The sequence below is a fragment of the Trichoderma atroviride genome, chromosome 2 (assembly GCF_020647795.1).
Source record: "Trichoderma atroviride chromosome 2, complete sequence".
Classification (NCBI taxonomy): Eukaryota; Fungi; Ascomycota; class Sordariomycetes; order Hypocreales; family Hypocreaceae; genus Trichoderma; species Trichoderma atroviride.
In genome coordinates, this window is record NC_089401.1 from 3,035,883 (window position 1) to 3,063,608 (window position 27,726).

At 48.8% G+C, this 27,726-nt stretch overlaps 10 protein-coding genes across 12 annotated transcripts; 6 read left to right on the forward strand and 4 right to left on the reverse strand.

The window, feature by feature from the left end:
• Nucleotides 1-113: 113 nt before the first annotated feature.
• On the forward strand, nucleotides 114-2,016 carry TrAtP1_003813 (uncharacterized protein). Its single transcript, XM_014088213.2, has 5 exons — nucleotides 114-486; nucleotides 552-577; nucleotides 630-646; nucleotides 712-1,055; nucleotides 1,114-2,016. Exons 1-5 carry the CDS (start codon nucleotides 313-315, stop codon nucleotides 1,672-1,674), a joined length of 1,122 nt encoding a protein of 373 aa, XP_013943688.1. The 5' UTR covers nucleotides 114-312; the 3' UTR covers nucleotides 1,675-2,016.
• Nucleotides 2,017-2,242: 226 nt separating this feature from the next.
• TrAtP1_003814 (uncharacterized protein) lies at nucleotides 2,243-5,641 on the forward strand. 2 transcript variants are annotated; one of them, XM_066112044.1, is made up of 5 exons: nucleotides 2,243-2,358; nucleotides 2,555-2,944; nucleotides 3,004-3,950; nucleotides 4,013-5,133; nucleotides 5,216-5,641. In XM_066112044.1, exons 1-5 carry the CDS (start codon nucleotides 2,352-2,354, stop codon nucleotides 5,499-5,501), a joined length of 2,751 nt encoding a protein of 916 aa, XP_065968126.1. In that variant the 5' UTR covers nucleotides 2,243-2,351; the 3' UTR covers nucleotides 5,502-5,641. The 2 variants fall into 2 exon arrangements, with proteins under 2 accessions (XP_065968126.1, XP_065968127.1); XM_066112045.1 differs by having other exon boundaries at nucleotides 2,243-2,944.
• Nucleotides 5,642-5,799: 158 nt separating this feature from the next.
• On the forward strand, nucleotides 5,800-6,327 carry TrAtP1_013335 (uncharacterized protein). Of its 2 annotated transcripts, XM_066115874.1 has the most exons (3): nucleotides 5,800-6,001; nucleotides 6,075-6,170; nucleotides 6,263-6,327. In XM_066115874.1, the coding sequence occupies exons 1-3, from the start codon at nucleotides 5,933-5,935 to the stop codon at nucleotides 6,281-6,283; spliced, it is 186 nt and encodes a 61-aa protein (XP_065968128.1). In that variant the 5' UTR covers nucleotides 5,800-5,932; the 3' UTR covers nucleotides 6,284-6,327. The 2 variants fall into 2 exon arrangements, with proteins under 2 accessions (XP_065968128.1, XP_013942833.1); XM_014087358.2 differs by lacking the exon at nucleotides 6,263-6,327 and having other exon boundaries at nucleotides 6,075-6,258.
• TrAtP1_003815 (uncharacterized protein) lies at nucleotides 6,328-9,971 on the reverse strand. Its single transcript, XM_014088189.2, has 4 exons — nucleotides 9,777-9,971; nucleotides 9,360-9,713; nucleotides 7,584-9,285; nucleotides 6,328-7,505 (listed from the first exon to the last, which is right to left on the reverse strand). The coding sequence occupies exons 1-4, from the start codon at nucleotides 9,849-9,851 to the stop codon at nucleotides 6,424-6,426; spliced, it is 3,213 nt and encodes a 1,070-aa protein (XP_013943664.1). The 5' UTR covers nucleotides 9,852-9,971; the 3' UTR covers nucleotides 6,328-6,423.
• A 460-nt stretch (nucleotides 9,972-10,431) lies between these two features.
• TrAtP1_003816 (uncharacterized protein) lies at nucleotides 10,432-11,761 on the forward strand (the record flags this gene model as incomplete). The annotated part of the gene is made up of 4 exons (XM_014087354.1): nucleotides 10,432-10,536; nucleotides 10,595-10,652; nucleotides 10,741-11,222; nucleotides 11,282-11,761. 4 exons carry the CDS (start codon nucleotides 10,432-10,434, stop codon nucleotides 11,759-11,761), a joined length of 1,125 nt encoding a protein of 374 aa, XP_013942829.1.
• Nucleotides 11,762-12,207: 446 nt separating this feature from the next.
• On the reverse strand, nucleotides 12,208-13,853 carry TrAtP1_003817 (uncharacterized protein; the record flags this gene model as incomplete). The annotated part of the gene is made up of 4 exons (XM_014088190.2): nucleotides 12,208-12,714; nucleotides 12,771-13,376; nucleotides 13,444-13,718; nucleotides 13,772-13,853. The coding sequence occupies 4 exons, from the start codon at nucleotides 13,851-13,853 to the stop codon at nucleotides 12,208-12,210; spliced, it is 1,470 nt and encodes a 489-aa protein (XP_013943665.2).
• Nucleotides 13,854-14,421: 568 nt separating this feature from the next.
• Nucleotides 14,422-17,384, reverse strand: TrAtP1_003818 (uncharacterized protein). The gene is made up of 4 exons (XM_014088210.2): nucleotides 15,940-17,384; nucleotides 15,785-15,883; nucleotides 15,666-15,715; nucleotides 14,422-15,595 (listed from the first exon to the last, which is right to left on the reverse strand). The coding sequence occupies exons 1-4, from the start codon at nucleotides 16,080-16,082 to the stop codon at nucleotides 14,613-14,615; spliced, it is 1,275 nt and encodes a 424-aa protein (XP_013943685.1). The 5' UTR covers nucleotides 16,083-17,384; the 3' UTR covers nucleotides 14,422-14,612.
• Nucleotides 17,385-19,017: 1,633 nt separating this feature from the next.
• On the forward strand, nucleotides 19,018-21,059 carry TrAtP1_003819 (uncharacterized protein; the record flags this gene model as incomplete). The annotated part of the gene is made up of 4 exons (XM_014087313.3): nucleotides 19,018-19,675; nucleotides 19,747-20,133; nucleotides 20,197-20,245; nucleotides 20,303-21,059. The coding sequence occupies 4 exons, from the start codon at nucleotides 19,018-19,020 to the stop codon at nucleotides 21,057-21,059; spliced, it is 1,851 nt and encodes a 616-aa protein (XP_013942788.2).
• Nucleotides 21,060-21,997: 938 nt separating this feature from the next.
• Nucleotides 21,998-22,864, reverse strand: TrAtP1_003820 (uncharacterized protein; the record flags this gene model as incomplete). The annotated part of the gene is made up of 2 exons (XM_014088191.2): nucleotides 21,998-22,577; nucleotides 22,668-22,864. 2 exons carry the CDS (start codon nucleotides 22,862-22,864, stop codon nucleotides 21,998-22,000), a joined length of 777 nt encoding a protein of 258 aa, XP_013943666.1.
• A 206-nt stretch (nucleotides 22,865-23,070) lies between these two features.
• TrAtP1_003821 (uncharacterized protein) lies at nucleotides 23,071-27,720 on the forward strand. The gene is made up of 8 exons (XM_014088192.2): nucleotides 23,071-23,312; nucleotides 23,373-23,564; nucleotides 23,623-25,917; nucleotides 25,973-26,410; nucleotides 26,467-26,713; nucleotides 26,781-27,031; nucleotides 27,115-27,343; nucleotides 27,405-27,720. The coding sequence occupies exons 1-8, from the start codon at nucleotides 23,232-23,234 to the stop codon at nucleotides 27,629-27,631; spliced, it is 3,960 nt and encodes a 1,319-aa protein (XP_013943667.2). The 5' UTR covers nucleotides 23,071-23,231; the 3' UTR covers nucleotides 27,632-27,720.
• Nucleotides 27,721-27,726: the final 6 nt, after the last annotated feature.

Here is a 27,726-nt window from a genome sequence, read left to right on the forward strand (position 1 = left end):
AGAGGTAGGAGACGAATTAACACTTTGAGAAATAGTAGAAATATTATATAAAAAATTATTCAGATTAAACATTTGATACTATAGTAATATATTTTTGATATAAAAGTTATATCGAAATATACTAAATTGTATATTTGTTGGTTCTTTTGTTCGTTTGATAAAAATTACTTATTTCTAATCCCTGGCAGCTAGGCTAATACTAATAGGTGCAAAGTACCATATCCCGAATTCATACCTGGCAATTGATTACCTGTCCACGGCAGTCTCAATTCCTCGACACGACATGACCTACATTTCGCAATCGGAGCCGTAATGGAACCTCTACCGAAACTGACACCGGCCAAGGGTGCTCAGTCGATATCCAACAAGGCATCTCCATCACCCACCTTGGCAAATGTTGTCCGCCATTTCGCCGTGGACAGCGGCTCAACTCTGTTTGCTACGGCGGTAATGACGGTGCTGATCTTCGGTGGATGCTGCTCCAACGTACGTGCTGCATCTTGATACCTACATCTGCCTCTTCTCTGGTGAACTAACTCTCTGGTCCGTAGGTATACGCCCTAGAAGCAATCATCAAGTAAGCCTCTTCACCCATGCCTGTTACCAGTACCAAAATTTAACTTGCATAGCTTCGAGCCCACGAATGGTATAAATACACGCCCGGTTCCTTACAAGACTGATCACGTCCATATACTTATCCGCGCCACATAGGAACGCTTATAACCTTTGTTCAATTTCTGTTCATCGCCATCACTGGCTATGTAGCGCAGTTCGATAAAACGCGTCCACCATTCTTCTTTGCGCCCAACGTCGTCCCGCTTCGCCGATGGCTCGTCAACATCCTGCTGTTCTTTACCATCAATGTGTTGAACAATCATGCATTTAGCTACAACATATCCGTGCCGGTCCATATCATTTTACGATCCGGGGGTAGCATAACAACTATGGCTGCAGGCTATTTTTGCGGAAAGACATATTCACGGATCCAAGTGTTTGCAGTATTTCTGCTGAGCATCGGCGTCAGTTTGGCCGCCTGGTCAGATTCCAAGGACAAGGTAAATGCTTTCAAAGAAAATCACTATATTTCTTATTCGTCCCTAACTAGTCAAACAGAAAACGAGCGAAGGCAGTGCTGAGCCAGTCTTTAACGTCGGATTCTTGATTATCTTTGTAGCTCAAGTTCTCTCGTCTGTTATGGGCCTGTATACCGAAGCAACATATCGCAAGTATGGGCCGCAGTGGAAGGAAAACCTCTTTTATGCCCATATTTTGGCGCTACCACTCTTCTTGCCCTTTATGCCCTCCATGCGACGCAATTTAGCCGAGCTCAGCAAGAGCACTCCTCTTGAGCTAAACATACCATTTGCTTCATCACTGCCACTTACACGAGTTCCATCTCAGCTAGCCTATCTGGCAGTCAATGTGTTGACCCAATATGCCTGTATTCGTGGCGTAAATCTTCTTGCAGCAAACGCATCGGCGCTCACTGTTACAATAATACTAAGCATTCGAAAACTCATCAGCCTCTTGTTAAGTATCTGGCTCTTTGGCAATACCCTCTCAGTCAATACCTTACTTAGCGCAATTGTGGTATTTGGAGCCGCAGGGATCTACAGCGTGGCCCCAAAACCTACCGCAAAGCCTGTCGTGGTTGAGGAAAAGAAGAAAGTTTGACACTGGCTATTAGAATTGCTTACTGTTGAGTTGAGTCTTTTGGTGTACATTGTGCATATTTCGTCTAGACACAAGAGATGGTATATAGACGAACGAGCCGTTGACATGGAATGGCATCTTAGACCGAGTCTATATAAAACATAAAATTAGTCTTTCATAAGCTCTGCAGGACCAAGGAGTCAACCTACAGCATAAGTTATGACTGCGAATCGGTGCAAAGCACATTGACACTGCTGGTCAACGCAGGCAACTTTCACATCATCTTTATCGGTACTGAATGCGGAGCTTATGTAGTTCATATTTCAACAACTCTATTCATTATCTCATCTACCTATTCCCTGGGACCATTAAATCTTAGTACCATTGATTGCAAAGAAATGCCTAGACACTGGTTGGAGAACATCTTGCAAGCCATGGCCTGTCGCCCATCGCATGCTTAAAGCAAGTATCGATGCGCTAGACCCAATCTGCACGGTCTAATACCCGGAATAGGTTTAACCCAACTAACGCTTTGTTTGTGCCTGAAAATACCTTGCTGCGGTTCCGCGCTCTAATCCTTTCCGTGTAACCTTAATATAATCAGTATCGGACTCTTGATTCTGATTGAGCCTCTTTGGGCATTCTGATTCTCCCACCATTGCCTGAGAGTTTATGTACTATGATAATACACTGAAGCCATGACTGGTAAGTATTTACCAGGGATGTGCGCTTGGAATGTCTGGCGAGCTTGGCTGGAATCCATCCATTAGGCTGTATTCTTATCCCACCTAACAAAGCGGGCGTCACATCAGATCTTTTCCCCTCTTATTTTGACGATTAATGGTCCTCGCTTTGCTTGCTTAAACTCCAATAATCGCTGTTCCTAATCGCTCTCCTTTAGACCACGCATTATACAGTGGCAGCATGTCACTCCCAGTACGTACTAGGGATGAAGGCGACGACGAAGCTATACAGAGCCCGGCTACTACCGGCTTGATCGACCCTGAAGAGCATGAAGAGCATGAAGAGCCACTCGCGAACCACGAGGAATCTCTCCAAGATGGAATGCTGCTGCGCGATCTCCCAGAGCGCACGACCTTTTATGATCCAGTTGCAGAGCTCCAGATGACCCAAACGGATGCAAAACTATTCTATCAGAGAAGCAAGATTGATACGCGGAGTGGAAATTCTCCATGGCCGCAGTCAACTCCCTTTGGAAGTCCACAAATTCCTTCAGGCTCATACCCGGCCACCGAGTACGGGCTCGATTCCCTAGTCCTCGACACCGATGGTGATTAGTCAATCCGCCCACGAAATATACCAAAAGCGGATTGCTAACTAAAGTGCTAGACAAGCCAGAAATCGTAGACACCCCTGCCAGTCTCTTTGGGTCGACAGGCCCGTCTAATGTGTCGTATACTAAGCCCAGTGACCCCACCAGTCAGGCCTTCAACGACGCAAGACTTGCCAATGAGCCTTCTGTTGGCTTGCCGGGGAATGGTCTATTTGATACTGAGCCTCACATAACAGCTGAGCTCAGTGCTATTGCCAAGCAAATACATGGAATACTTGACGTGAGACGCAAGTATATCGCTCTTTCGGCTCAAGGACCAAATGACAATCCTAGAGATGACCCTAGCTGGGACATATATCCGCCTCCTCCCGATCCTGCATGGATTCAAAGTCATGGCCATGGTCATGGCCATGGCACTGAAGGCTCTTCTGCCAATGCTCAGGAACGAAAAAGGCCAACTCGGAAGAGAAAGCCCGGTCAAGATGTTGGAGATGACTTCTGCTTGGAAGATTTGCTACCCTTGCCAGAAAGTGGCGACATGACTTTTGAGCTCGACAGTGAAGGCATTTATCAGGTTTTTGACAATTCGACCAGCAAAGCCCCTGCTATAAGAGTACCTACTATCAGAGAATTCTACATGGACTTGGAAGAAATTCTCGCAGTTTCGTCTGATGGTCCAAGCAAAAGCTTTGCTTTCCGGCGGCTTCAGTATCTGGAAGGAAAATTCAATCTCTATGTTCTCCTTAATGAATACCAAGAGACTGCGGACAGCAAAAAGGTACCACATCGAGACTTCTACAATGTCAGAAAGGTGGATACGCACGTTCACCACTCTGCTTGTATGAACCAGAAGCATCTCTTGCGATTTATCAAGAGTAAAATGAAGAAATACCCAAACGAAGTTGTGCTCTTCAGAGATGGAAAGCATCTCACTTTGGCAGAGGTATTTGCCAGTATCAACCTAACAGCGTATGATTTGAGTATAGACACGCTTGACATGCATGTAAGTTGCGGCTCATGTAACCCACACAGACTCCCTAGCACAACAGAATGCTAACCAAACAGGCGCATACCGACTCGTTTCATCGTTTTGATAAATTCAATCTCAAATACAACCCTATCGGCGAGTCGCGCCTCAGGACAATATTTCTTAAGACGGACAATTTCATCCATGGACGCTACTTGGCTGAGATTACCAAAGAAGTCATCTCTGACCTGGAGTCCAGCAAATATCAGATGGTGGAGTGGCGCATATCCATCTACGGCAAGTCTATAGACGAATGGGATAAGCTCGCGGCATGGGTCGTGGATAACAAGCTCTTTTCCCACAATGTTCGCTGGCTGGTCCAGATCCCTCGCCTCTACGACATCTACAAGGCCAGCGGTTTAATGGATACGTTTGAGCAAGTCATCAAAAATGTGTTTCAACCTCTGTTCGAAGTCACAAGAGATCCAGCTTCTCATCCCAAGCTACACATATTTCTTCAGCGAGTCATTGGCTTCGACAGCGTGGACGACGAAAGCAAAACCGAAAGACGGCTCTTCAGGAAGTTTCCGGTTCCCAGAGCCTGGGATACGAAGCAGAACCCTCCGTATAGCTACTGGATCTACTTCTTGTTTGCTAATATGACCTCTTTGAATCACTTCCGAAAGAGTCGCGGTTACAATACGTTCGTCTTGCGACCTCATTGCGGAGAGGCGGGCGATAGCGAGCACTTGGCTGTGGCGGCACTGTGCTGCCACAGTATTAGTCACGGGTTGTTGCTGCGGAAAGTTCCCCTGCTACAATATATCTTCTATTTGGATCAAATTGGTATCGCAATGTCGCCGCTGAGTAATAACGCCTTGTTCTTGGCCTACGAACGAAACCCTTTCCACCAGTATTTCAGACGGGGCCTAAATGTCTCGTTATCCACGGATGATCCGCTGCAATTTGCGTTTACCAAGGAGCCTTTGATAGAGGAATATGCCGTGGCTGCGCAGATTTACAAGTTGAGCCCCGTCGATATGTGCGAGTTGGCAAAGAATTCGGTGAAGCAGAGCGGTTATGAGAAGGCCATCAAGCAGCAGTGGCTGGGTCAAGATTTTGAAAAGCCTGGCAAAGAGGGAAACAAGATGGTAAAGACAAACGTGCCCGATCGCAGAGAAGAGTTCCGATACCATACGCTCGTGCAGGAAAGAGACGTGTAAGCAATCATTATCCCCTATGCCCTTATTTCCTGCCGTCTTATTTTTTCACTTATGCATATATACTAACTCGAAATTCAGTTTGACCCGGTATCTCGCATTCAATGAAATGGTATCAAACAGCATGGCAGCAAGCGTTCAGGGACTAGAGGCTCAGGAAAACAAGAAGCCTACTTCTTCAGTGGCGCATTCAGTGGCCGAGCATATGGATGCAATCCCAGAAAATGCGCCATCTATCGAGGCTCATACCGGGGAGCCACTTCTGCCTGATAGCCACGTATCTGGGAACGATCCCATGATGTTTCCCGGAATCCTTGCCAGAGAGCACCGTAATAACAGTTCAAGAAACTTGGCTCAAAGTGGATAGCTAGACTTAATCGCGTTTCAAGCATTCAAGCATAGGATAGATTAATGAAGCCATAAAAGAATAGCAAAAAGGCTACCTATACAGTAAATACCCACAGTGCTGGAATAGCACACCATTTCATGGTTCCTCATGAGTGTGCGTGGCAGTTTCTTTAAAAGATTTCAATGATATCTTTTGTTGTTTATTGGCGTTTTATCTCACTTCAAATTATGGGAGATCTAAAAAGATTCCAAATCGCTTACATTGAACGAGCTTCATGCCACTCGTAGCAAAAACAATCTCAGCATCACCAGCTTCCCCACAGCGCTAGTTGAGCTTCCACCACTCACTGTTACGATCGCTGTACCTCCTCCAAGGCTCAAAAAAAACTCTACTCTCAACCAACAGTACCCAAACTGCCCTTGTTCCACGCAGCACAAAAGCAACAGAAAATGAATCCTCAAACCACCCGCCGCCCGATCCAGAAAGTCTCAACGGCCGTTGCTCAATGCGCTGTAGAGGTGCGTTTAGAAAAGTTGATTTGTATTTTGCCGATGTTGGCTGATACTAACTAAAGACATTTGCTCTCAATAGGCGACGGCATACGGGAAATGCATCGTAGCAGATTATAACGACGTGACCAAGGACAAGTGTGCTCGGGAATTTCTGAGATTAAAAGATTGCTATCTGGTTAGATATTATCCAGTCTTCTTCACCCTATAGCTTTTTTTTCCCCTCTTCTTGAGCCTATGAGACTAACAAGACTTCTTCACAAATAATAGGCAGCAATGAAAAAAGTGTAATCATGATAGTAATATTTTCCTTTTAATTAATTGATTGCGTACAGTTGTATTTGGCAAGAATTTTTTATTAATTTATTGTTTATTTGTTTAAATCTCACTCTAATTTTGAGTACAATGAGCTCTAAATCTCAGCCTCTCTTTTACAATTTTACAAGACGAAGCAACAGAATGGCCTGTTGAATCTCTTGCTCTTCTTCCGCAATGAGCTCGCCAGTAGCCCCCTCCTCGCGCTTCTCCACAGGTCGTCGAAGCACCTTCTCAAAAGTAGCTGTCTGTGATACCATCACATCTGCCAGTCCAAGGTTCTCAGGGTCAGACACAACCTGGTACTCCATCTTGACATCATCAGTGGGTTGCAGGCCTGCCTTCTTGCGCAGACGCTGCACTCGGTTGACAATCTCTCTGGCCAATCCTTCTTGGGCCAGCTCCGGGTATATCTCAGAATCCAAAATGGTTAATAATGCGCCGTCCGTGTTGATTTCCAGCTTCTTGGAGGCCTCATCCTCCTTTACACTTCTGCGCACAACAAGGTCGCCTTCTTCCAAGGGGATGCCATCAACAAGGATCTTCTTGTCATTGAGATAGCTCTGGGCTTGCTCGCTAGTCAAGGTAGGCAAGGCCTTCTTGACTCGAGCCATGTCCTTCTTGAGCTTCTTACCAAGAACGGGCCAATCAGCGGTCACGCTATACTGGACATTGTACTTGGCCTCATCCGAAGAGAGCACCAAATCTCGAACATTCAATTCTTCAGTGATGTAGGATTCAAGTGACTTGATATCCTCAAGGTACTGGTTGTCATGGTGAATGACAACCAAGGTTCGAAGTGGTGTCTTGAGACCAATGGTTCTGCGCTCACGGGAGACACGAGCCAGCTCGATGACCCGCTGCATTCTTGATACACGTCGCTCAACTTCGGCGTCGAATAGCTCTTCCTTGACTTCCGGGAAAGGCAGGAAGTGAACACTTCGAGGGTCCTCGGCCTGCAACTCCTTCGGAATATGTGGGAGGAGCTTCTGGTAGATGGTATCGGACAGGAAAGGGGTGAAGGGAGCCAGTCCTCTGCACAAAGTGAAGAGAACATCAAACAAAGCGTTGAGCGCATGCAGGGTATCATTCAGTCCATTCTCTCCCTTCAACCTACGTCGGTTGAATCTGATGTACCAGTTGGTCGTGTTATCAATGAGCTCAAGAAGTCGAGGCACCACAGTGTACAATCGGTATCCTTGAATGGGTGTTAGCCCTGGCTTTATAACACTGGAAGTAATAGGGGATATAAGCCTCGTAGCATTCAATCACGTACCTTTCATCTCTTCGTTGACAAATTGCAGCAGACTCTGGCAGCTGGCCAGGATCCACTTGTCCATCACATTTGTGTTTGTAGTCTCCAATCCAACGTTCCACATGTAGTCAACGCCCTCAACCTTCTTCAAAAGTGCAACTTGGCCTTCAAAGAACTTGTAGCTGTTCCAAAGTGGCAGAAGTACCTTTTGGACAACTTCTCTCACTCCACTCTCCTTGAATCGCAGTGGCTCTGCTCGCACGACAGGGGAGTTGATAAGGTAGAGCCGCAGGGCATCCGATCCGAACTTCTGCATCACCAGACCTGGGTCTGGGTAGTTCTTCAGTCTTTTTGACATCTTCTTTCCGTCCTCTGCCAGAACGATACCATTCACCACACAGTTCTTGAAAGGCGAAGTACCGAACAAGTGTGTTCCCAGAACCAATAGAGTATAGAACCAGCCTCGTGTCTGATCTAGACCCTCAGCAATGAAGTCACCAGGGAACGAGTTCTTGAATTTCTCAACATTCTCAAAAGGATAGTGTTGGCTAGCATAGGGCATGCTGCCAGACTCGAACCAACAGTCAAAGACCTCTGTAACACGCTTCAGGGTACCCTTACCCTTCTTGCTGGGAATAGTGATGTGGTCAATCTTGTCTCGGTGAATATCGGACAGGTCTCCGGTGTAGCCACTGAGCTCTCGAAGTTCCTCGATGCTTCCCACACAGACGCGCTCCTCCATATCATCGGAAACCCAGAGCGGAATGGGAGTTCCCCAGTATCGGTTTCTCCCAACATTCCAATCTCTAGCATTTTGAATCCAGCTGGCAAAACGACGCTCCTTGACAAATGATGGAACCCAGTGAGAGTCTTCAATGTTCTTAAGCATGCTTGGGATGATTTCTGGAATACGAATGAACCAGGAAGGCACGGCTCTGTAGATAAGGGGAGTATCAGAACGGGGGCACATGGGGTAAGAGTGGCGAAGTTGAGATTCAACAACCAATCGCCCGGTCTTCTTGAGGTGCTTGATAATGTGCTTGTCGGCCTCCTTGACGTGCATGCCAGCGAATTCGGGAACCCGATCAGTAAAGTGTCCAGTTTCGTTGACCGGATCAGGAGGAGGGCGGTTTTCGTTGATGATGCCGTTCTCTATAGCCACATTGTAATCGTCCTCACCGAAAGCTGGGGCTTGGTGAACAACTCCCACACCGCTGTCCGAGGTGACGTAGGTTGCATTCAGGACTCTGAATCCAACATCTTTGAATTCTTCATAGAAGTAGTCAAACAATGGCTCATATTTCCACCCGAGCATTTCCGATCCCTTGACTGTACCAATTTTCTTGAAGTCGGCCTTCTTGGGGTCCTTGTACAGAGTTCCGAGCAAATTCTCGAGGATGATGTAGGTCTTTCCAGACTTGCCATCCTTGATCTTGAGATATTCAAAGTCGGGATGCGCTGCCAGGCCAAGGTGCATTGGCAGTGTCCAGGGGGTGGTTGTCCATGCCAAGAGATGAGTGTCCGGGTCATCTAGCAGTGGGAATGACACGACAACCGCGGGATCCGTAACGTCTTGGTAATTTTGGTTGGCTTCGAAGTTACTCAGGGCAGTCGTCAACACCGTAGAGTAAGGCATAACTCGGGCACCCTGATACACCTGCTCTTTGTCGTGGAGCTGCTTGAATACCCACCACAGCGATTCCATGAATTTCGGGTCCATGGTCTGTAACAGTACATTAGTAATAGTCCTCGTAGACTACAAAATCAGAGAGGGATAGAGTTTAAAGATCGCCTGACCTTGTAATCATTGTCAAAGTCAATCCAACGTCCGAGGCGCTCAATCGTAGTCCTCCATTCCGCAGCGTAGCGCATGACAATGGCGCGGCACTCCTCGTTGTACTTTGCAATTCCAAACTTCTCCACAGCGGCTTTTCCGGAGATACCCAGCTTCTTGTCGATCTCATGTTCAATAGGGAGTCCATGGGTATCCCATCCAAATCTTCGCTCGACGTGGTAGCCCTTCATGGACCAGTATCGAGGGATGATGTCCTTGATGGTGGACGCCAGCAGATGGCCATAATGAGGAAGGCCTGTAGCGAATGGAGGGCCGTCATAAAAGGTGTAAGGTTGGCGACCAGCAGACAATTCGAGCTTTAGGATTTGTCAGTCACAATGCGCCTCAAGCAGCAGAAAACAAATTCTACATTGACATACCTGACGATGGAAGGCGTTGATGGAGCGCCATCGCTCGAGGACAATCTCCTCTTCCTTGGGAAAATCGATAGACATGATGCTCGTGTCTCTCTCTCTCGCCAATAGACAAACTGGATGGATGAGGGAGAGAACCCGAAATTTGTCAAACGGAAGGGAAGATTATCAACAACCCAAGACTCACAAGGTTTGAATTTCGGCCCGGGTGAGTCAAAAGTTCAAATGGAGGGGCTTTGTAACAGCCCCTCATTATTCCTCAGAGGGTAAGTGGGGTGAGTGGTCACTAAAATGCCCTTCCAGAGGCCATAAAGTCTGAGCACTAATACGAGAACAGCAGCATAAGCTGCGGAGTCTAAGCCTTGTAGAGCACCACTGTGCACTGTGCTCGATGCACCTGATAGGCCGAAATCCGGTGCATGTACTTCGTATACGCAGAGCAGAGGCGCGCTGACGCATCTCAGTTGGCATCCCTATTCACAGCTTGTCACCTTGGGCGGAGCGCCCTGGAAACAGAGCAAGCGGATCACGAATCGCGCCTCCGGCAGGGCTTCTAGGCGGCCGATGTGAGACGGAGGGTTATGTCTAGAGGCAACTGTTTAGACAAATAGAGAGAGAGACGACCAGACCCTCGCCAGTTCACAGCCGTACCACCCCAACCATGTCTTTCTTGTTCGGGAGAGGCAGATCGCGGGCTGCGGCCGATCTCCCTAGGCAAGCCCGAGAGCATATCCTCAAGCTTGAAAGCCCTAACGGGGTCTCCAAGGTACGCAGCAGATTTCCCACGACGGCCGAGGCGCTGCTTCTAACGCGACCGCGACCAGGCCGAAGAGCTTGCTCGCGTGCTCAACCAGATGAAGGTCGCTCTCCAAGGCACTCAAGGTACTCGCTCCCTGGAATTGATGACCCCCTCTCTTCCATCCCACTTGTCCTCAGCCTAGCCATCTGGGTGCATTAACACTAGCTTAAGAAACTGAGAGCTCACCCGAGCAGATCTATCAGCTCGTCACCGCTTTGATAGACGAGGACCTGCTCCTCCTCCTCGCCACCAACCTCTATCGCCTACCGTTTGAATCGCGAAAGGATACCCAAGTCATCTTCTCCTATGTGTTTCGCTTCCGGCCCGCGGCGGCAGCTCCAAAAAGCGACCCCATCGCTCTATCATACGTGGTGTGCAACAGGCCACAAGTTCTAGTCGAGCTCTGTCGCGCCTACGACCACAAAGAGAGCGCCACTCCCGCGGGATCGGTCCTTCGAGAGCTTCTCAAAAACGAAGCTGCGGCGGCCATCATCCTATACGACGACGGCGATGAACCGGGATCCAGCTGCAAGGGACTCGCCGCTATTGACCGCAACCGACCCCAGAGCGGCCGCGGCGTCTTCTGGAGATTTTTCGACTGGATCAACAAGAGCTCCTTTGAAGTTGCTGCGGATGCCTTTACGACCTTTCGGGTGGGGAATATTCATGCTACAACATACATGAACAACAGAATGATCTAACTATGGAATAGGAGCTCTTGACGCGGCACAAGGACTTGATTCCGAAATATCTCTCCACCAACTTCGACCTCTTCTTTGATAAATACAACAACACCCTAGTGCAGTCGAACAGCTATGTCACCAAACGACAGTCTATCAAACTCCTTGGCGAACTCCTGCTGGACCGGTCCAACTACAGCGTCATGACGGCGTACGTCGACAGCGGCGAGCACCTGAAAATATGCATGAACCTTCTCCGAGACGACAGGAAAATGGTCCAGTACGAAGGATTCCACGTGTTCAAGGTGTTCGTTGCGAATCCTCATAAATCCATCGCCGTTCAAAAGATATTGCTCATGAACCGCGAGAAACTTTTGACCTTCCTAGCGCATTTCCTCGAGGATCGAACTGATGACGAACAATTTATTGATGAACGAGAATTTTTGATTAAGCAAATTCGTAATATGCCATCGACCCCTGTGGTCTCTCAACGCTCCGTTAGCGCATCATAGATCATCGCGTTTCGTTGAAAGAGCGCGCATAGTTAGAAGTGTCGTCATTGCGCGTCTTGCTGGCCATCCTTTTAACTTTTTTTTTTTTTTTTTTTTTTTAAAAATTCTGCTCTCAGTCCTCATTTTGTATTGGAGTTTATTAATACCGTGGAGTTAAGGGCCACATCAAATCATCTGCGGGTCAAGGCATGCCATTATGAAAGATAATATTACAAATTGATTCAGAGTGCAGGCAATAAGTTCGCTGGATAAATTCCACACGCCAGGTGGCCCCTTTATCTAAATCGTAGCAACAGATCATGACTTGCTGCTGTGATGACTTTCACTTCCCCCTCCCCTCCTTTCTCTTCTTTCTCTCCTTTCCTTTTCTCATTTCTCATCCCACGCATCTACGATGACGTCCATTTCCATCTTGAATCATTACACAACGTTGAAGAAGGAGCGTCTCATCGTTGCCTGGAGAGTAAAACGTTGACACTCTCCCTGGCGTTCTGGCTGTTCCACACACTGTTGTTCCCGCCCCGCCGCCATTCATCCCCAGCAACGTTTTCAGCATCGCTTGCTGCTTCTCCCATGATGATCTCAAGGTCTCGTTTTTGTGAGCTGAGCCAGCTCTTAACAAAGTTAGCTGGGTCTTCGCTCAGCGATGTGAAGAATGAATGCTTGGCTTTGGACATGGAAATTGCTTGCACAAGCCTTGCCAGCTGCTCATCTAGCGCGGTAACCTGCTTCAATGTGGATGCGTATTGGGGGTTATTCAATATCGGGCGCAAGTTGGACTTGGCTGGATCCTCCACCAATACCTGGACGTCATAGACAGTAGGCTGGGGATTTCTGTGAAACTCCTCGTCCACTCGAATTGTGTATTGGAGAGATATTGGAGGCAAGGGGCGAAGGTGTGGCATAACGTATTCACTGAGCATTGGTATAATACCAGAATCTCGTCCAATGACCTAAGATCATTTAGTAAACGCAAAAAGGAATGTTAGAAGAAGGCGCAAATACTAACCTTTTTCAAATAGGGGTCGCATCGAAAGTTGCGTCTTTCTTCATCCTCTTGCAGCCCTGAGAGCCTTATATATTCCCATAGGGCCATAACAGCCTCGTGTTGCGTCGCTTCGGTCATATCAACGACTTGCGCCAGCTCAGGGCTTAGCTGGTATCGCTCGGGCGACTCGTGTCTCTGTAGCTTGACCGTGATGTTGATATTCTCGTCGCCATTACGCTTAAAAGTAAATTCGTCAAAGTCGCCATCGGCTGACGCAGCAGAGGCTGCTTGGTTTTGCGAGCCTTCTGGTCTCCTCCATTCTACCGTGTGTTCAGCACCATTCCGGAACCGGGAGTGGTCAAAATCTATAGAAATGGATTGGAAGAAGTGCGAAAATCGGTGCTTCTTTTGATTCGTCTCTGTGCCGGCGGGTTTGTCCTCTGGCCGATCGCTCTTCGGTTGGTCGACCGTGCTATCGTCTTCATCTAAAAGGTAACCCTCGATCTTCACGCGGTAGGATGCCTCCATAGCCGGAGTGAAGTCAAAGGAATCCGCATTGAGACTCTCTCCCTGCCAGATCTGATCTTCGGTAGTGTTGCTAATCCAGATTCGCAGCGTTTTCCGCAACTAAGAAAGTGTCAGTTAGACTGCACAACGTTCGAAACAAACAGCGAAGATCGGGAAAAATGGCGACCTTTGAGCTTCGCTTTGCATCATCAAGCACATCCAGTCTCTTTCGCGTTATTGTAGCGTCAATCAACCTCTCAATCTCTCTCAACTCGACATATCGCTTGACACCATCGGGATCGATGATACAATCCTCCACGCCATCGGGAATATTCTTGTCTGTCGGCTTGCGGCTCCTTCGCTTCGCCAATTCGCTAGCGTGGGCCTGTGCTTGTTGTTGTTGCGCAATCTGCGCCTGTGTCAGAGGAACAGAAGGATGCGGTCCAGACGACATCATGGGTCCTGGGCTGGTTAGACGAAATGCGATTTTGGCGTCTGGGCTTGGAAAATCATACCAATCCCTCCCCGCCGCTGGTTTGGAGGATGCGGCGACCGCTGTGGTGCCTGCTGGGCATACGCGCGGTATTGTGACTGCATTTTGGGCTGAAGTCGCAGTGTGACGGGCACCCTTGGGCCAAAAGCAATTGAGACTCGCTCACGTTGGCGCAAAGTGATACCGCGTCGTGACTGTTGCAATGCGAGTCACGTGCAAGCGCTAATCATGCTGGCAAACAACCCATTGCTAGCGCGACAAAAAGTGCTCGGTACCTTGTCTCACCACCTGTAACTTGGGCAATTGTAAGTACTAGGAACAACCACGACACATCAAAATTCAAGTCACAGCAAAGCTAGAAACCATCAGATACATGAAGTCGACAAAGCCCCTGTATCAGGCTTTTTTTTTTTTTTTCGGTCTTTTTTCTTTATACGAAGATTTAATGATTGGGGTAAATTCAAGTGCAAAGATACTACCATCGTCAGCTTTTGAAAATGACATCGCTTCCATTGCTTTACTGCCTACCTAGGTATAGTAACGATTTCCTACATACTGTAAACACCTAACAGAAAACAAACTACGATTTTTCAATTTCAAAGACAGCACTAAATTCCACTGCTTTGCATGTTAAAGATATTTCGGGAAATCATGACTGAGGAAAGCATGGAAGTCAATTCTAGAGATCCTGCATGTCTCCTTATATACTGCTAGTAGTTCTTTATGTACAGGTTCATATATCTCAAAGGGCAACTATTTACTAAAAAATAACGCTCCCTGCATAATCGTTTCGCATAACGTGTGTGAAATGTTGGTACAACCATAGGGGAAGTAAAAGAAAAAGATAAGAAGAAGAAAGATCTCTAGTTGAGACCGCTTCGGATGTTATCATACTGGGAGTTGGGGTAGCTCAGCAAGTTCTGAGTGGAGTCTAGGCTTCCCAAAGCTCTGTGGCTTGTTCCGATCAAGGAGTCAGAGCCAGTCTTGTCAGCAGAAGCTTCCCAGAACATGCTGCCTCCCAGGCCGAGGTTCTTGAGGTAAGAGACCTTGGTGTTGATCATGTCAGGGGTATCGAAAGAGATGAGCTCCTTGCTGCTGGGGTCATAGCTGTAGTATGCCTGTGCGACAGAGTCATACTGGACTGTGGCGCCGGCCTTGGGAAGAACCTTGTAGTCCCAAATACCGTTCTCCCAGCTTCCAGATCCAATTCCACTGTAGGTCTGGCCAATGCCACCGGTGCTCTCAAAAGCTCGTCCGTAGATGGGCATGCCAAGAACGATCTTGCTTGCGGGAACACCTCCCTTGATATAGTCCTTGATAGCTTGATCGGTGTTGTATGGTGAAGAGTTGGGGTTGGACGGGTTGGCAAACAAGTTGGCATCGTGTCCGGAGTAGCTGCTCCAAGAACCAGCATAGTCGTAGGCCATGAGGTTGACATAGTCGAGAACTTGGCCAAGGTCGGACATGTGCAGGAAAGAGTAGTGCTCTGGGCCAGCGGGGGCAGCAATGGAAAGAAGGAAGTGGTAGCCCGGAGCGTATTGCGCAGCATAGGCATCTAGCTGAGATCGGATCTCCTTGAGCAGAAGAACCATGTTGGTGGCCTGGGTATCATCGGCGGGGTACTCCCAATCGACGTCAATACCATCGAAACCCCAGTCCTTCATGAAGGTGATGGCAGTCTTGGCAAAGTTCTTGCGGTTGGCATCGGTGCTTGCTGCAGAAGGAAAGTTGGTGGACCAGGTCCAGCCACCGATGGAAAGCATAACCTTCAAGTTGCGGTTGGCCTTCTTCAGCTTGAACAGCTGCTTCACACAGCCGTACGCATTGTTACCGACGTCGTTCCAAGCTGTTGTAGACGTTAGTATACCTGAAGAGCTCAAAAACAGGAGAGAACAAAGGGAGTAGGGCTAGCATACAATCGTCGTCATAGTGCTTCTGATAATCGGCGTAGGCATCTCCAGAGACGCTATAAGTGAAAAGATTAGTCACTGGATATGGAAATTAGAATATCTTGACTCTTGTCTTCAAAACTTACACAGTGCCGTCTGCTTGGAAGTTCATGAACGAGTAGATGACATGAGTGATGTCCGACGCGACCAGGTTCTGAGGCTGGAAGTTGCGGCCGTAAATACCCCTTTAATCACCAATGGTTAGTCCTGATTTTCATGACTCTGAAGCAGCTTCACTTACCAGTTGGTGAAGTAGACGGCGTTTGCGTATCCACTGGCTCTCTTCTCAACAGAGACGTCGTTTGCAGTTACAGGAGATGCAGAAATGAGAGTGGCCTGCAGCGCAGCAAGCAGGGCCACGGATTTTCCGAGGAAGCCCAACATGGTGAAGTGTTTGAGATTCAGCAAAGGTTGTCAAGAGATGCTTTGAAAGGAAGAAGTTGCTGCTGAAAAGAGCTCTCCAAGTTGCTGCTGCTGGATGGAATTTTCATCCGAAGTGCTGGAAGGATATGCAGCATATTTATAAGTGATTGTGGAGCCTCCTATTGTTCAGCGAAATCTGAAGTCAACTTATGAAGCTTCCCTTTCGGGGTTCTTAGCACGAGTAGGTATGTAACCCATGCTTTGCCAACATGGTCAATCGCAACGTTATGCTCACTTCTGCTCTAGAATAGTGCCATCGTGCAAGAGCTTGTGGCCCCTGTCCCGTGCCCAGGGCTCGGCGGCTGTCGACTCGTAGAATTCCCAAGTTCCCCAGATTCAGAAGATAAGCATATCCAGGGGATGCCCCGGCGCAATATCACTGAACTATGCCGCACCTCGCCAAGTCTAGCAACGTTGCTGGTGGTGGCATTTCTCCGATATGCTTATACTGTAGTTGTAGTAGAGGACACCCGACTTCCGGGGGAAAGGGAATGTCTCAGGGGCCCAGATCCCAGCGCCAGCCCATTCCAAGAAGTCACAGCTTGCGAGAGGCTGCCCATGCGCCTGATCTGCTGCCAGCTGCAGATGCCGATTGCCTTGCCTTGCCTGTGCATCTGATGATGCGCCTTGCAGCCGCCATGATGTGCATCTTCACATAGGACTCATCGCGATTCGCGAGCGCAGCGAGAATCCCCAAGATTGACTCGCCTACAACGTGGTATTGTGACCTCTGATACTCGCCGCTGCCCCTTCCGCCGCTCCGTTATCCTCTCAAGCGTGAGCGTGAGCGTGATCCATCAGCCATGGGTCCACCGCCGCCATACTGCAAGTACAAGTAGATGAGGTTCGTTCAAGCCGCGCCAGGGCGCCGCCAGTTTTCCCTTTTCGGCAGGAGATAAAAGGGCACTCGAGACCTGCCTGGATAAGGCCCCGAGGCTAAGGAACCAGACCCCTGCCGCAGGTTCCCATCTTGTATAGAGGCAGTCTATAGGCTTACGTTAGTAGCCTTATCAAAGGTGCTCAAGTGCTGTTTCTGCTATACCCCGGAGAGGAAGCAGCCGATGCAGCTACGTGGGGGAGAAATCTGAGCGGGCGCCTGCGAAGAAGGAGGAAGGACTTTAGGTCGCAGTCAACGTGATTTCCTCACAGTAGCTCCATGGGGAGCTCTGCAGGAAGGTAGAGACAGCGCCTGGAGCATCTCTGTGAATAGCTATGGGAATAGGCGCCTTAACAAAAGACCTATGTGGGGGAATTTCACGACATGTGCCGGACCCAGATGCGGCACTATAGGTTGGCATTACTAGGTACCTATATGCCTAAACCGCTTAGACGTTCCACTACAGCTGCTGCTGCCGCTGCTGCCGCTGCTGCTAGGCGCGTAGGTGCTTGTTTTCATGCCGATTTAATGCCTTGCAACAAGCTTGGTGGCCCTGGAAGGCATCAATACTCAGGATGGCCTCTGGCTTTTACAGGGAGCCCAGCAAACGTATTACTGTATGGTGGGGGAAGTGAAACAGCACCTGGTCCTTTTTAGCTATCAAGTCCTGGCAAGCGCTTGTATGGGAATGGGGGAGCACAGAGGATGACCCAGCCTAAAGGGGCCGATTGAGCTACGTGATTTAATAACTGACAGGCGGTAGTCTGGCTAAATTGCTGTTACCTACCAAATGGGGAATCGTCGTCGTCAAAGGAGTTGCTTGCCTGCGTCAGGCGGAAGTACAAGTGGCGGCCGGCGCGAATTAAAATGCGATATAAGCTAGTAATTAAGGTAAACATTATGCTCTTACACATTAATATAGCCCTCAAGTGGTGAGCTAAATAGCCGTTATGCAACCCTGCAATCACCACATGGGCCTAGCATTTAACCCATTGCTGAGAAACTGGCAACCTACCTACCTGGGTAGGTACCTATACAGCCTACATATTATTAGTAGGTAGTAGCAATGATGATGGTGGTGGTGATGGCAGTGGTGGCGGTGGCACTATCGCTACTACTATACCACCTGTTGCTATCTATTCTCTATACCTAAGTAGATAATCATATTGGGTACATGTAGTTGATGGAATCACGTCCACTCTGTTCATAGAGTCTACGTTCTTCTGATGACGGACTACACCACCGTCCGAGCAGTAAATGGTGGAATTGAGTACTAGTGACGAGCACGTATCAGCCTGCCAAAGTTGCCAAGGTGCCTACCTGGATATCTTGGTAGCAGTACTGTAAGAGGTAATAGTCCAGGTAGTAAGCACCAGACATCTCTGCTCTCACGCGTGCCCAGATCCTAATGCTACATACCTACCTACCTACTGGCCCTAGAACCTTATACATGTGCTTGTATCCATCTGCAACCACTTACCTTCCCGTTCTCAGCTAGCATAAAACACCAGACACTAACATTACAAGCGTATACCTACGACTCTGAGATGATATCTCAAAGGGAAAGCGCTTGTGCGGCAGTCGTCAACGACAGAATTGAGCAACAGCACATGTGATGCAACATTGGTTGTCGAAGCGGGCAAGAAGAGCATACAGTATGCCTACCTCTATCTTGCCAGCAACAACCATGTTTCTCCTTGGCTGTAAGGCTTCTCTCCCCTCTCCCTATAACCATTCCCCCACCAAGTATCAAGGTAAGGTATTTGTAGCTCTCGTGGCTGCAATGCTGAATTAACTGGTGGTCGACTGGGCGATCAGAGCATCACACAGTCTTGTATTATTACGGAATTAACTGCTAGGTATTCAGTGAGCTAGTTCCTTGCTGCCGAGGGCATTCGCAACAATCACTCCCATGTGTCGTCAATTAGGCAACAGCATTTGCACAAGCCCGCCTACGCCTATCTGGAGCGATTCAAGGACCGCAGTGAGTGGGCCAATCGGCAGTGCTTGGCTCAGGCAATGACTTCTTCACCGGCCCTCGAGTTAAGGACGAATAATGCGGTCTATACTCGGCATGAAGGACAGAATCCAACAAATGTCACCTGCCTATTTCCCAGATCTGACTCTGGATATGGGTCAATAGACGGAGGTTCTGCAGACTCGCCAATCTCGCCACCTCACTCCAGGGACAGTTTTGTTTCGCATAATGATGAGCATGAAATTGGATCACATCATGGCCCGGGAACATCAGCTGAGAGATCCGAGGAAGAGGCTACATGCGCTACACCAGAACAACTGCCGAAACTATCTCAGGCCTCGCATTCGGGCCTAGCACTTCATCGCCCATCTCTTGCATGGAAGCCGCAGCAGTTGAATCTGGTGCCCAGTAGCAAAGATGCCACGAGCACGCTCCCCTTTCGACAGAAATGTGGCGGTGGAGGCCTTCGTACGCCAGACAGATTTGTCCCTCGGCGTGACAGCGATGAGCCCAGCAGGCAGGTGTATCAGACAACGAAGTCTTTGCAAGACCTCTCGCCGACCGAGAAGTTGCTGAGAAGGAAGAGGGCCCCTTTGAATCCATTCTCAACGCCTCCACGCCCTCAGCGCCCTCAGCGCCCTCAGGCACGTGTCTCCGACGAAACTCGCGCACCATTGGCTGGTCAGCCCCAGGGCCGAGGTCTGTCCAACTCCCTAAAAGGAGGGTGGAGGTAGAGCTATGGAGGCTGGTTTGCTGATCGAGATTAATAGCGAGGAGCCCTTCTTCAAGCATCTACTCGACCACGAGACTGCCAAGCCAAGGCAATGTATGGATAGTAGGCGGCCTGGCTCCTGGGACAGAGACGGCGGAAATAGATCGTAACCATCGTCGACCGGCACGAAGTAGCACATCGGCTCGTCTCTTCACCATGTCTGTGAATACAACGAGACCCAGCCGCCGTGATGATGATTCGCATTTTTACCACGGCCGCGTTGCATCTGCGCTAAGGATTGACCGCATTCGCCGAGTACTGGACTTTACCTGCCGCCAGCCTGCTGCCCCTGATTTTCCCATTCGCACAATGTCAATGTTAGCAGACCTGGAGCATGCTTCTTGGACAGGCGCTGATAATGACAACGATCCATATGAATCTCCCCGTGAGGCCATACTTGCAGTGTTCATACCAAGCAAGATAGAAATTACTAACTGTTGGTACCCAGGAAACTACAGCCCGTTGCCCCGTCGGTCTCTCCCTGCGGCTCCTTTCCGGTATTTGATATCCCGCGATAGCTCATAGGTTAATCGGCTTAAGCTAATGCATGAAAGGGTACTCGATGCTCCGGACCTGCGCGATGATTTTTACTGCTCCGTTTTGGCCTATTCACCAGTCTGCCAAAAGCTCGCAGTCGGCCTCGGAAATGTATTATATGTCTGGTCTGAAGGGACTGGACCTCGGCCCATGCATGGATCTCCTTCACACAACGTATGGCTGACATCGGTATCCTTCTCCTCTATTCAAGGAGGTAAATGCATCCTAGCTATTGGACGTTCAGACGGATCCTTGGTGCTCAAGTCCATCTATGATGGTCTCCCTCGCTTCCAGGTACAACAGCCTTTTCCAATATCTTGCGTGAGCTGGCGTCCGACAAACACCATGAGGCCTTCTAGAAACCCGTTCAATCCCGGTATTGCCGTGCAGACTGAAGATCTGATTGTCGGCGATGATACCGGCGTGATATACTACTATGTAGTAGAGTGGCCGATGGGCTGGGAGGTGACGCGAGACACCTGGCCTGGGACAATCTATCTCATTGCCAAGGTTTCACTTCATAACCAGCAGATATGCGGTCTGGCCTGGTCACCAAACGGGAAGCTTTTTGCCTCTGGAGGAAACGATAACTTATGCTGTCTTTTTGATACAGACAGCGTGCTTGTCGAAAAGCAGGAGTCAGTCCCAAACAGCTCGCGTTGGTTGGGATGGCATTTGGCAACTGAAGGCACCAAAGCGGGCTATGTTGACCAGACTAGAGGCTGTACATCATCTCCAGAACAACCGTTCAAGCGAGATCATGCTATTGACTAGGAGGATACAGTCGACGTACGCCCTGCAAGACCATTGTCGACCCCGATTCGGAGGCTGGGCCCCGGATCAGAGAAGCATCGTTGGATACACAAAGCTGCAGTCAAGGCCATTGCATTTTGCCCTTGGCGCGAAGGACTGGTTGCAACGGGTGGTGGGTCTAATAATAAATGCATCCACTTCTTCCATACAACTTCAGGCTCAGCTTTAGCTTCCATTGCAGTTTCAGCTCAGGTGACGGCTCTTATCTGGTCATCGACGAGGCGCGAGATCGCTGCCACCTTTGGATATACAGAGCCAGAGCATCCATACCGCATTGCCATTTTCAGCTGGCCAGAATGCAAGCAGGTTGCAGCGATCCCATGGGAGGGAGAACTTCGCGCCTTATACGCCATCTCTTACCCCAGATGCTTGGTAAAGTCAAACACAGTACACCCCGATCGAAAATCTCGCGAGGGATGCATAGTTGTCGCTTCAAGCGACAAGAGTGTGAAATTCCATGAAATCTGGTGTAATGAAGGGAAGATCGTGGGGAGGGGAAGAGGGATGCTGGGGGGGCAGTGATATTCTCGAAAGTCTCGAGGGTATTGACAAAGAAGGAGATGTAATCCGGTGATATGCCTTTGGTTTGCTACATGGTAAATGCAAAACAGGCTCACCGTGAAGCGAATTCTAGATTGCAAGAACAAGAACCACTATCATACCTATTTATATAGTGCTAGTGTGAAAAATAAATTCCTCTCTGAATGGGAAGCAAGAAACCTGATAATGGTGATTATTATGTGAGTAATCTATGGGATTAGTTTGTGTACCATAGCAAAAGCAACCCGAATGTCACACCAGAGTATGTAACGATTCAGGACCAACTGATTTCTTCAACGCCGAGCCAACGCCAACGCCAATATTGTATGATACTCCAGCAGTGACACATGGCAGTAAGATCATTTCAAAATAGCGATTAGCAGCACAAGAATAACGATGAGAGCGAAAATAATCGCTAATTGCTTGTTATCCGAAGCACTTTTCGCAACTCTTCCTAGAGCCTTCTTAGCTCGATCTAATCGGCTAGAGTGGCGATCAGTAGCTTCGTCAACCTCTTCCAAAATGGCCATGTGACTTTCTAGTTCATCGCCAATTCGCATACTGAGTTCTCGCTGCCGCCCTATGGACTCTCCTAGGCGGTCAAGGTGATCATCTTGCTCTTGTAATATTTGTGAATGATATGCGTGTATTTGTTGGTTGGATAATCCAGCGGCATTGTCACTGTATCCGAGAGATTCGGAAGAGGCGTTCGGGTCATCGCGGTAGCGGCCGAATAGTTCCTGAGTTGGTGATGGAGGGTTTTCGCTGAATCGTACGGATTTGGGTTTACGAGCAGATCGATTGGCGGATGACGAGAGCTCATCTGCTTCTTCGCCGGGCTCTTGAGACGATGAGCCGGCAAGCGAATGGTACTGAGATATTAACTCGTCAAACTGTTTATGCAGTCCCGGAAGAGATTCAGTAATGGCTTGGGAGGCCCTGGTGAGGATTAGTAAGAAAGAGAAGATAAGCGGCAAGTATTGCAATCATGCAAATGGGTATTTATGCAGCTAAGAGGGAAAGACAAACACTTCATCGCCGGCTTCCTGGAGGCGAGCGCTCTCTTGTTCTAGCGAAGCAATACCATTACGCAGCTGATCGAACGAGCGCGAGACGTCGCTGTTATGGGAGTTGTCGTCGGGATCGAGATTTTGAGCACGCTGCCACTCGAGCAGCGATAGCTTTATATGATCAGCCAGTAAGAAGAGCTGCGACGGGTTAGACATTTTGCGAATGTTCCAGAGGGCTGTACAATAGGAATTGAGCAGAACCCTTTGAGGTGTGTACTGCACTCCTCACAGAGTGTCGCTGCTGGGCGGTACAAAAGTACTTGCGACGTCCGTTTTGAGGCTAGCCCAGCCTCGGTCCGGGGACGCAGAGGTGCGCTAAATGAGCGTGTACAGAAGACGCAGTTGCGCCTTGCTCATAGGTAGCTAAGTGCGCTAAGCTCCGCTGCCAATTTCCATACCACAACGTCATTTGGCCGTGCTCACTTACAAGCTTCAACATTATCATGCTTGTCGCTATTTCATCCCTCGAGCTTCAATCTGGACAACCTTCCGCAGGCCTGCTGGACCTCCCTCTTCCAGTAGCATGAGCGTCGTCCTGCCGGGTAAGCCGCAGTCAAGACTTCAAGGTCTGGCTATTGGTTATTGGAACAACCTACACTTGAATGTATGGCCAACGAAGCTTGACCTTGGACGAGCTCTACCAGACGCTGACGTGACGACGTAGGCATACATTACTGGAAATGCATTTACCATCCTTGACGGACTACAAACCATTATTCAAACCATATACGATGAAAATGATGAACCACTACAGGCAATAGCCATCGACGAGTTGACGGGCAAGATAGCCACGAGCACGGCAACGCAAGTTCGAGTCTATAAACCACTTGGAGGGCTACAGGAGGATGCTTTAAAGGTCACTTCGCCTTGGTAGTTCCCAGCTTTTGTGATTATTTGAGCTCACATGTTAGCAGTGGGCCCTACAACTTACCTTTGACATCCCTCGCGACGACTCAGAAACAGCATGCGCATTATCTTGGGGTAGTTCGGAGGAGCTCTTAGTTGCTGGCAACTATTTGTCTCTGTTCTCCACAGGGGAGCACCCAGGCCGATCCTGGGAACAATTGCTTCCCAGCCCTGCCAAGATAGCGACGCTGTCATACGACTCGGGTTACATTGCATCCGTCGGTCATCATGATTACTTGGCCAAGGTCTGGCGCCGTTTAACTTATGGCTCCGACGATGTTCGATTCGACGTAGCCTACCTTCCTCACCCGGATGTCGTTACAAGCATCCGATGGCGCAAACCGTTTCACGTCGAGCAAGCAACGGGCAATGTTTTGTATACGAGCTGCCTAGATGGTTACATGCGCGTGTGGGTTCCAACAGACACACTACAAGGCTGGCAATGGCACCTCTGGGGTAAAATCAACATTGCAGAGTCAATACCGAACGGTTCCCCTCAGCAGGAACCATGGTTAGCCTGTATCATCGACGGGCGAGATTTCACTGCTTCCGTGGAGAGAGCTATCGAGCAACGGATGGCAGATGATAGCAGTACCGACGACGTGGCACTAGACCATTTGGTAGCTATTGCAAATCGGAGCCCCGAGATATGCCTCGCCATGAACCGATCCGGGTTTTTGACGGCTTGGGCTCTAGAAAATGTCGGTAGCACCTCGACCGACGACCGCCAAATTTTCAACATTGCTCAAACAATATCACCAGGGTTAGAGGATCTATCTAGCCTTTTACACCCGGATGACGTCTCGCATGTACAAATCGAGACGTACTGCAATCGGAAAACTGGACAGCTGCGGATACTGCTGCACATTTTCGACGGCAGGATAGCTATTTTTGAATGCAGTGCAGCAGATTTATTTGATCCCACGGCCAATGATAAGCGATTGCTACTCCATTCAGTGTGGTCCGGACATTCTGCTTCGATCAGGAAAATAGTGCGCAATTTTAGTGGTCGAGCTGTGGTATCGAGAACAAGTGATGGCGAGACCATTGTCTGGGAACATTCGCCCGCGAATCCAGTTGGGTCCTCACACGGCCCTCTTGATTTCAGTCGCCGGAGCATCATCCCGGAGACTGAACATATCCATCGCATTTGCGTCCTTCGTAAAGGCCGATTTGTTGTCTTTCTCAGAAAAACTGTCATCTCACTCTGGGACTGCCGACGTGAAAGGGGGGTCAGCCTTGCTCACAGTACGTATGAGGCACCGGGAGTTCCTCTTTGTCTCATCATTTTGCCCAAGCCACAAGATACAGATTACAGGACCGCGCATATCGCCATGATAACGTCCAAAGGACGTGGGATTGTCTGGGAACTTAGTTTTCCCAACTACGCCAAGGATTCAGCAAGTACTTTGGACGTCGGTATCACAGAATTCAGCCAGGTTAACCTCAAGTCTGATGATGATTTGAAGTATGTCCTTCCTGTTGACCCTGCTGGTTCTGGTCCTGTATCGTCTGGCTTCCTGGATATTTTTGCCCGTGATATCGCCATGTCCTGTACGCAAACCGGCCGAATTGACCTCTGGACAGCTCGCGTCGATCTAGAACGCAGAAAAGTTGATTGGCTATCAACATGTAGTACTGAGACAGGATTTTCAGATCCATCACTAGCTAGTGGTAGCATGCTCAAAAAGGCTGCAATAGTAAGGTCAGATGGGTCGAGGCTTGCCATATGGGATGTTGGCGGAGCTCGTCTTGAGTTTGACCAAGACTATCAGCTACAAGATTCCATTCAAGACCTAGATTGGACGTCAACCCCCGATGCTCAATCCATATTAGCAGTTGGTTTCCAATATCGTGTCCTCCTCCTGTCACAAATGAGATTCGATTACTTAAACAAGGGCGCTGCCTGGATACCAATTCGCGAGATTAGCATCCGTGAGCTGACACCTCATCCAATCGGAGATTCAACTTGGCTAGATAATGGCTATCTGCTTATTGGGGCCGGCAATCAGCTGTTTGTCCACGACCGACGGGTTAGTGCCGTAGAATCCCTTACTACTGACCTTCGACTGCCTCACCTTCAAGACGGCACATGGGATCTCTTTGAAGCAGTACAGAGATTCAACGGCCCCCTCCCCGTCTTCCACCCTCAGTTTCTAAGTCAATGCATCCTCGCAGGAAGGAATGAACTTGTGCGACGAATCCTCGTGGAACTTCATAAAACATTAAAATTCCTCGTGCCGGGAGAATCTGTGGATAACTATCTTGGTATAGAGTTGGGGGAATTGTATCAACCAACTGCTGTATGAAAACCCGCCCTTCAATCTAGAAAGCCCCATTTGCTAACCGAATACCTAGGAAAATACCAATCGAGCACTTCACACAGGTTTTGATTTTTCGGACAAAGGCGTCGACGGAGAAGAAACTGAAGTCTTCACTGAAGAAATTGCTACATCCATTAACGAGAAGCTTACTCGGCTAGGCGTCCCCCAACTTTCTGGTCATGAGCAGATTCAGCTCGTAGATATGATCGAATGCGTAGCATTGGTTGAGCGAGAGCGCCGATCTATAGACGAGAACGGGGCTCGTTTTATGCTTTTCTTTCGACAACACGCACTTCGCAAAGGACGCACAAATGAGATACAGCTTTCTTGGAGAGAGATCAACTGGGCATACCACTCTCAAAGTCAAGATATTCTCGCTGATTTTGTGACTCGACAGAACCACAATGTCATGCTATGGGAGCACGCGCGCGAGAGCGGGATTTTTATGTGGCTTACTGACACACAACACTTGGTTTGTAAACCGACTCGAAGAGAGTGGGCAGAACAAAGTTATTAACCTTTGGATAGCAACGACAATTCGAAGCGGTTGCCAGAAACGAATATACCAAGGATGGAAATAGAAGCCCAGTGAACTGTAGCTTGTTCTACATTGCGCTTCGCAAGAAAGCAGTGCTTCAGGGGCTTTGGCGTATGGCCGGCGGTGACAAAGAGCAAATCACCACTCAGCGGTTCTTGGCCCATGACTTTGAGGAGCCAAGATGGCGTACAGCGGCATTGAAAAATGCATATGCTCTTCTTAGCAAGCGACGATTTAGTACGTTGAAGTTATTGAAATCTTACTATAACACAATGGTTTTGATACTAATTTTGGCAAATGATAGAGTACGCAGCTGCTTTCTTTCTATTAGCTGACCGGCTGGAAGACGCTGTCGAAGTCTGTCTCCGCCAGTTGAAAGATTTACAACTCGCCATTGCAATCACTCGCGTTTATGAGGGCAGTGACGGCCCTGTACTGCGAAAAGTGCTACGGGAAGAAGTCCTCACTGTGGCGTCGCATGAGGGCAATCGCTGGCTTGCATCTTGGGCCTTCTGGATGCTGGGCAGAAAAGATATGGCTGTGAGGGCGCTAGCTGTGAGTATCACCGGCTTTGGATTTTCTCCCTTGAAAACCACAAGATGATCAGCCCATGAAAATAATGCTAATGGATAGACCAGACTCCTATATACACTCTCCTTGAAACGCCTTCTTCACCAGACCTGAAGTCTCGATCGTTCTTGGCCGACGATCCTGCTCTGGTCGTCCTCTATTCCCAGCTACGGCAGCAAACACTACAGACGCTGCGAGGCGCATCCAAAGTGTCGCCCAAAGTCGAATGGGAATTTGTTCTTCACAGCGCGAAGCTCTATGACCGCATGGGCTGCGATCTCCTTGGCCTTAGCTTAGGTACACACCCTCGAATCTTTCTTCAAATGAACCTGGAAGCTAACACGACTCCTATTCATAGTTCGTACATGGGAATTCCAAAAACAGACGCCGCCTAGAATAGGGGGTGATATGAACCCATTGACGCTCCTGAGGCGAAGAAGCTCGCTCGTTGTCAACGACCTTCACACGTCGGAGCTACACGCCACGCTATTGGCCGAGCGTGAACAGGTTAAGCACCCTGTGGCGCCACCTTCGACTTTTCACGAACCAGATGCCGCGTCATTGCTTGATAGTTTTGGCTTATAGAGTAGTGAACCGCATGTATATTTAATAAACGTTCTGACGCAAAGATTTGTTTCTGCGTGATAAAGTCACGACCTGTGTCTAATTTGCGCTTTATT